Here is a 7,527-nt window from a genome sequence, read left to right as displayed (position 1 = left end):
GTTTTTGGTGGAATTGGTCCTCGGAAGTAAAATTGCGAGCAAGCTGACGGCACTCCTCAGCGTGGCTGCAGAGCTGAGAAACAGGCGTGTATTCGGATGCGTCGGGTCGGTAGGGTAGAATGGTGTCGAGAGGGCAGGATGCTTCACGGCCATAGAGGAGGAAGTACGGCGAGAACCCTGTAGTAGTCTGCGTCGCAGTGTTGTACGCGTAAGTCACAAAGGGGAGAATCGCGTCCCAATTGGAGTGGTCCGAAGACACGCACTTAGCGAGCATGTCGCCGAGGGTGCGGTTAAATCTCTCCGTCAATCCATTAGTCTGGGGATGGTAGGCTGTAGTGCTGCGGTGGGTGACGTTGCATTCTTTCAGGAGAGCCTCGACCACTTCTGACAAAAAGACACGGCCCCGGTCACTTAGAAGTTCTCGTGGTGCTCCATGACGCAGGATGAAATGGTGCAAAATGAAGGTAGCAACTTCGCGCGCTGTGGCAGCCGGTAGGGCAGCAGTCTCAGCGTATCGCGTAAGGTGATCCACGGCGACGATAACCCACCGGTTGCCGGCCGCAGTCAGGGGCAGAGGGCCGTATAAGTCTATGCCGACTCGGTCGAAAGGGCGCGCGGGGCAGGGCAAAGGCTGTAACGGGGCGGTTTGTGACTGCGGCGGAGACTTGCGACGTTGGCATTCTCGGCATGATTTGATAAACTTCGTTACAAAGGAATACATTCCTCGCCAAAAGTAGCGCAGCCGCAACCGCTGGTACGTCTTAAAGACTCCTGCATGGGCGAATTGCGCATTCGTGTGGAAGTTAGCACAGATTGTAGAGCGTAGGTGGCGAGGGATCACCAACAACCACTTGCGGCCTTCGGGGAGGTAATTCCTGCGATACAGAAGCCCGTCACGAATGGAAAAATGCACGGCCTGACGTCGCAGTGCCCGCGAGGCACTACGTTCCGTAGGGTTCGAAATCAGGTCAAAAATGGAAGATATCCAAGGGTCCTTGCGTTGCTGCCCTGCCATGTCCTCAAGTGGCTCAGATGCCTGTATGCAATCAATGGCCGTAATTTCGGATGAATCAGTGGATAAAGGTGAGCGAGATAAAGCATCTGCGTCGCTGTGCTTGCGTCCAGACCGATATATCACTCGGATGTCATATTCCTGAAGGCGAAGGGACCAGCGTGCAAGGCGACCGGAGGGATCCTTCAGCGACGATAGCCAACAAAGGGCATGGTGATCTGTGACTACATCAAAAGTTCGACCGTAGAGGTAAGGCCGGAACTTTGAAATAGCCCACACGATGGCCAAACACTCTTTCTCTGTAACAGAGTAATTACATTCCGCCTTTGTAAGAGTGCGGCTCGCGTATGCGACGACGTACTCGTCGAATCCCGCCTTCCTTTGGGCAAGCACTGCACCCAAACCTAAGCCGCTGGCGTCGGTATGGATCTCGGTGGGCGCGGAGGGATCAAAATGACGCAAAATGGGAGGTGACGTAAGTAAGCGGCGTAGGGTTACAAAGGCTTCATCGCAAGCAGGTGACCAGGTAGACAGGTCATGACTCCCGCTCAGTAACTTCGTTAGAGGCGCAATGACGGACGCAAAGTTGGGCACGAAGCGTCGGAAGTAGGAGCAGAGTCCGACAAAACTGCGCAGGGCTTTCACGGTAGTCGGTTTCGGGAAGGCGGCAACAGCTCGAAGTTTAGCAGGGTCGGGAAGAATGCCGTCCTTTGAAACAACATGACCTAAAATTGTCAGTTTGCGGGCAGCAAAATGACACTTTTTAACATTCAGCTGTAGCCCAGCGTCGGTAAGGCACTGCAGAACTTGTTCCAGGCGACTGAGGTGGGTGTCAAAATCGGGCGCAAATACCACGATGTCATCCAAGTAGCATAAGCAAGTTTTCCACTTGAGGCCACGCAGAATGTCGTCCATCATGCGCTCAAAAGTGGCAGGCGCATTACATAACCCGAACGGCATCACGTTGAATTCGTATAACCCGTCGGGGGTCACGAACGCGGTCTTGGGGCGGTCGTCGTCTGCCATCGGCACCTGCCAGTAACCCGACCGGAGGTCTAAGGAAGAGAAGAACTTGGCGCCTTGCAGATAATCTAATGCGTCGTCGATGCGTGGCAACGGGTAAACGTCTTTCCGGGTGATCTTGTTCAGTCGTCGATAATCGACACAAAAACGAACAGACCCATCTTTCTTGCCAACAAGAACGACCGGTGAAGCCCACGGGCTGTTAGAAGGCCTAATGACACCACGCTGAAGCATTTCATCAACGTGCGTTTCGATCACGGATCGCTCTTTGGCTGAAACGCGGTATGGTCGTTGCCTCAAAGGTGGATGAGAGCCGGTGTCAATGCGATGTGTGACGGTCTGCGTGCGGCCCAAGGAAGTTTGCTGGCAGTCGAAGGTAGATCGGAAACGGTGAAGAAGGGTAAGCAGGTGGTTGCGCTGGACAGGGTCGAGGTTGTCGTCTACGGAGGGAACGAAGGCGGCCGAATCAGATGCACGGGGAAGAGGCGGGCTTAGCGAGCTGAGCGACAGAACGTGGGATGCATCCGGGAAGTCGTTTATGAGGCGAGCGTCAATAGCTTCGACGCGTCCAAGGGACTCGCCACGATGCACGGTTAAGGGTGAAGAGGAGGTATTGCAGATGGAGATCATGCTAGCGCCATTTTCGATTTCAAGAATGGCGTAGGGGAGAGGGGCGCCCTGGCGGCGCATAAACAGATTAGAGGGGGTAAACACAACAGTTGCGTCAGACACCATATCACAGATTACCGGCACGATAACTGCAGAGGCTGGAGGGATTGTGGAGTCTTCTGCGGCGCACAGCTTGAATGTAGTGGTTACCTTGTGCACTTCAGTACCACACAGCGGAAATAAAGAGATCTCGGCGCGGGCACAGTCAATAACAGCGTGGTGACGCGACAGGAAGTCCCACCCCAAGATAATGTTGTGGGAGCACGAGGAAAGAACGACGAACTCGATTACATACATCGCGTTTTGCACAAAGACACGGCTTGTGCAAACGGCTGAAGGCTCGACGTGATGCGCCGTAGCTGTGCGGAGACGGAAACCGGATATTGAGGTCGTCACTTTTCGTAATTTGCGGCAAAGTTTGTCGGATATAACAGAGATGGCTGCTCCCGTGTCTACAAGGGCGTATGTGGTGATTCCATCGATAACTACTTCAATCACGTTCGTAACAGACAGGCCAGGGCTTTGGTATTTCGACGGCGCCGCAGTTCTTGCCTCCGGAACTGCGGCGATCAGTTTTCCTCCTGGGCATTCGGACGACGGCGCAGCGGCGAAATGGAACGGCGACGAGGGGAGGACGACCGACGAGTATCGGGTGCTTCGCGAGGAGGCGAGAGATATGGCGGCTCAGCAGCGGCATTACTGGACGAACGTGGAGGAGTATACACGCTAGCAGCAAAGACTGGTCTTCGGTAAGCGTCTCCGGACGGCGCGACTCGACGGCGGCAATAGCGCGCTACGTGACCAGGAACTCCACAGGAATAACAAATCGGCCGGTTATCGGGCGTGCGCCATGGGTTGCTGTGAAGCGGTGCCGAGGAAGCTGGAGGAAGGTAAGGCGGCGGCTGCGGGCGGCGTAAGGGCACGTAAGCGGTGGTCGGAGCCTGCCGTGCCGCCATTTCAGCGTATAGAGGCACCGCTACAGGCAACGTCTGGGGGACAGCTGGCGTTGTCGGTAAGACTTCAGCGACTTCTTCCCTAATAATTCGACGGAGTGGCGACGACAAGCAAGGATCTGGTACCGGCGACGATGGCAGAGATGTACAAGGCAGGAGAGAGATCTGCCGAGCCACCTCTTCACGAACAAACTCCTTGATGCGGCTCAGTAGCGACGGGTTTTCGTCGAGTGCCAGCCCACAGAGCGGCTCCTCATGCTCCACAGGGCGGCGACGAGTGAGGCGACGCTGCCTGCGCAACTCGTCATAACTCTGCAACAAGCTGATGACGTCTCGGACGCTCTGAGGGTTTTTCGCCAGAAGCATCTGGAACGCGTCCTCATCTATTCCCTTGAGTATGTGTTTGATGGTGTCTTGCTCAGGCATGGAAGGATCCACGCGCCTGCAAAGGTCGACCACATCCTCGATGTAGCTGGTAAAGTTCTCGCCGGCCTTTTGAGCTCGCTCTCTCAAACACTGCTCCGCGCGAAGCTTGCGAACCGCAGGCCGGTCAAATACTGCCGAAAAGTTCGTTTTGAATGCGGTCCACGTTGCGCGATCCTCTGGGTGGTTGAGATACCATTTTTCGGCAAGTCCCCTCAAGGAGAAACCAACGTTATTTAGCTTCATGGCATCGTCCCACTTATTGTGTGCGCTTACCCTCTCATAGGCCGAAAGCCAATCTTCGACGTCCTGGTCGTCTGCGCCAGTGAACATCGCCGGCTCACGCTCACGGATCACCCCGGAGCAGATGACAGCCGGTGGCGAAGGCGATGTCGTGTTTCGGGCGTCACTAGTCATGGTGGACCCAACGGTAGAAAGCAGGGTGCGACTCCGAAGCTCCAGGCTGGCGGGTACACGGGGTGAAGCTACCGAGCAGGGCGAGGATGGAATCCGCACACTCCACCAAAATGTAATGCGGGTTTATTGCCTTGAAAGCGGAGAGTAGGAGGGGCACTCAGAAGTGGCAAGCGGATAAGTGTTCCAGCCGGCAGTATATCTCGAGCACTTCACGAGCTTCACGCCGATGGCGATGCCGCTGCGGTGGCTCACCGTGCTGCCTCGTCGTCATCTGCACAATTCAAGTGGTCAATCTCCTTGAGTGGCGTACGCCAATCACAATGACATTGCTGACGGTTGTTGTGGCCGCGTAGCTTATCAGTTGCTCGGTAGTGCTCGCATGGTGGCTGCGCGCCACTTGCTCGTCTTTCGCACTACAATTTATTTATTTATTTATTTACAAATACTGCAGGCAGCACTGTAGCGCTAGCAGGGGAGGGGTTATAGTAACTGTGTTAGAAGCAATTTTTCAAAACAGTTAACATTAGTACACTGGACAATACATTCAGGTAGCGCGTTCCATTGTTCAGTTAAGCAAGAACCTCCAGGCGCGAAGCCCATGGAAACAAGCACGGTTGTGGCTTTCCACAGGAAGGTCCCTACGCTGGTCCGGGCTCGCCCGCACCGCGTTTTACGGCGGCGAGCCTCGCCCAGTCCCGGTGCAGTGCCATTCCTGCTTCTGGATCCCCGCCCGAGTGAAATATAATCTAGGCCCCCAGATATGCGACAAGAAGGTGCTCATTCCGTTCTACTTTCCTGAGCCTTACCTTCGACATCGCCGAAATCATTTGGCAGCTTCAGTGTTTTTTTCCCGTTTGAACTGAACTCTGCGAGTTCTGGGCGTGCTGTTTGGGCAAAAAAAAAATTGGCAAGGCAAATCTACTTTAAAAGTTCAATCAGGGCGCGAGGTTTTCTTGGCTGACTGAAATGCCAAATTTTGTTAGATTTTCGTTTGGCGTGACTCTAGCTTTCTGTTTGATTTAAAATTTACAAGTTGCAGTCATTTTGTTTACACATCTGTTTTGCTAGACTTCTGGCAACATTCTTTTGAAGTCAATATCAAGTAATATAGTTTTAAGTGGCTTTGAGGGTGTCATATCAATGAGTTTATTTTCTGGCTTATTGTGTAGTCCAGTAACGTTTGTATAACGTATAATTACAATTTAGAGAACGCTGAAGGGTTTATTTACTCTCGCAATGTTCACAGACTCGTACACTTTTACGCAAATGTATAACGGTGAGGTTGAGTTTTTATACTCCTCGCTGGTTTCTAGGTTATTGGCTTATACGCTCTGTGTTACAAAAAAAACCGGAACGATGCGTTCAGCTTCGCACTGATATATAGAATTGTGGACTCATCACATTATCACATGTGATACATAAGAGCATGATGGTAGTAAATTCGGGGTATTATTATAAGCAGCTATAGGTCCGTTTTAAACTCTCCTTCTATTCAATCTCAGTCGAGAGGATAGGTATGTAGCATGTTTATGTTATGTGGTGCTGGTAACAATTCAGCACGAGCCATTGATATTTAGGATTGTGACCCATGCATCGTTAGGCTGGCGTGTCCCCTCCACAAATACTGCATAGTTGTGTTATCCACTACAGACTTACTTACACCAACGTTCCCTCTTCAAGCGTAAAGACAGACGTCTGCATTAACCCCCCTGTTGTGAACAGCAGCAATCAACTAGAGGTAAGTCACTGCCCAGCTCTGTTTTGCACTCGTTCTCTCTTGTGCACCTAGGGCAGCTTTGACCAGTGAAGCCAAAAGGAGAAGTGTGCAGCATTTCGTTCCTCCATGAAGAGAACGAAGGTCGTATTCTAAACTTTCCTCGGCAAACCAAAAAATTGGTGCACACTGTTGTCAAAAACGTTTTCTGAGGTAGCAATTTTGAGGCAAATATTTGTAAGGATGCATCTACATAAAGGGAATACCAACCAAAAAGAGACAGTGTTAATTCTTGTTAACGAACAGAGCATTATACCTTAGAAAAATATAAATTTTACTCACTAGGAAGCCACATGCAGCAGAAAAAATGCTCAGGGAAAGCCGTTTATATTTGAGTATTGGCGCGATTCCAAAAATGGTAACTTTCTCGTGAAACCCAGCAGTCTTCTTCTGTAGTTGACTGAGGTTTAGCACTCCAGAGATGGCCAAACCGTTATTGTGATTCTATTTCTTCTGAGGTGACCAATTTTCAATTGTTTTCTCAGAATAAATACTATATTTGCATGGTTTTCTGAACTTGCCCCATTTCTTTCGTTGCTGTTGCATTACGAAGGCAACTTTACTCGTTATTCCCAGCGGAGGAATGTTCTGCTAGAAAAAATGGCCGCTCCAGAGAAAAGTAAATTATAGTCCTTAGATTTCCGCAAGCAATACAAACCCCGTTCTTTAGGAGAAGAGCTGACAATTCTACAACGAAAATGTTGGAATTCTTAAAAGAAACATTTGATATTGCATGCCGCCAAAAGTTGCACAGGGATGTCATCATTGAAAGCCACGGTGGGTGTTACGATTTGGTTTGTTGAATTATTTCGCACCAATAGCACACTGAGATAAGTGAAGAGAGACTCGCAAAAATGGTGGAGCTGCCAAAACATTTAGTATGTAGACTTTTGGCCACCATTCCAGTGGTTTTATATCGGTGTCGGCGTTGTATAGGATTTCATCAAGGTTGGCCGGGGTACGAGCTAAGTTATTTACAACGGTACTTGTTTCCGAAATTAGCGCTGCTACATGAAAAGTACTGATTACGTGCAGTGTTCCGCGCAAAACGGTCAGCTCCGGATAAGAACAGGGGTTCTCAAGTCTGCGGAAATCGGATATAGGAGAGGTAAGCAGTCTTTTACCTGTCGGATTGTTAATAAGTTTATACAAAAGTAGGAAGACATAAAAGCAAAGTGATGGGAATAACGAAGCAGCTTTAATGAAGTTCTGGACAAGCATTAGCACAATATTCACTTTCATGAAGGGCGATACGG

General features: G+C 50.8%; 1 protein-coding gene across 1 annotated transcript; it reads right to left on the bottom strand.

Moving 5' to 3' along the window:
* Positions 1–803: 803 nt before the first annotated feature.
* On the bottom strand, positions 804–4,902 carry LOC144175453 (uncharacterized). Its single transcript, XM_077704546.1, has 2 exons — positions 3,685–4,902; positions 804–875 (listed from the first exon to the last, which is right to left on the bottom strand). The coding sequence occupies exons 1-2, from the start codon at positions 4,495–4,497 to the stop codon at positions 804–806; spliced, it is 885 nt and encodes a 294-aa protein (XP_077560672.1). The 5' UTR covers positions 4,498–4,902.
* Positions 4,903–7,527: the final 2,625 nt, after the last annotated feature.

Source organism: Haemaphysalis longicornis, unplaced genomic scaffold, assembly GCF_048455015.1.
Source record: "Haemaphysalis longicornis isolate Haplotype H1 unplaced genomic scaffold, Haemaphysalis longicornis Haplotype H1 scaffold_3, whole genome shotgun sequence".
NCBI lineage: Eukaryota > Metazoa > Arthropoda > Arachnida > Ixodida > Ixodidae > Haemaphysalis > Haemaphysalis longicornis.
Note: the sequence above shows the minus strand (reverse complement) of the source record. Positions and strands in the feature narration are given on the sequence as shown.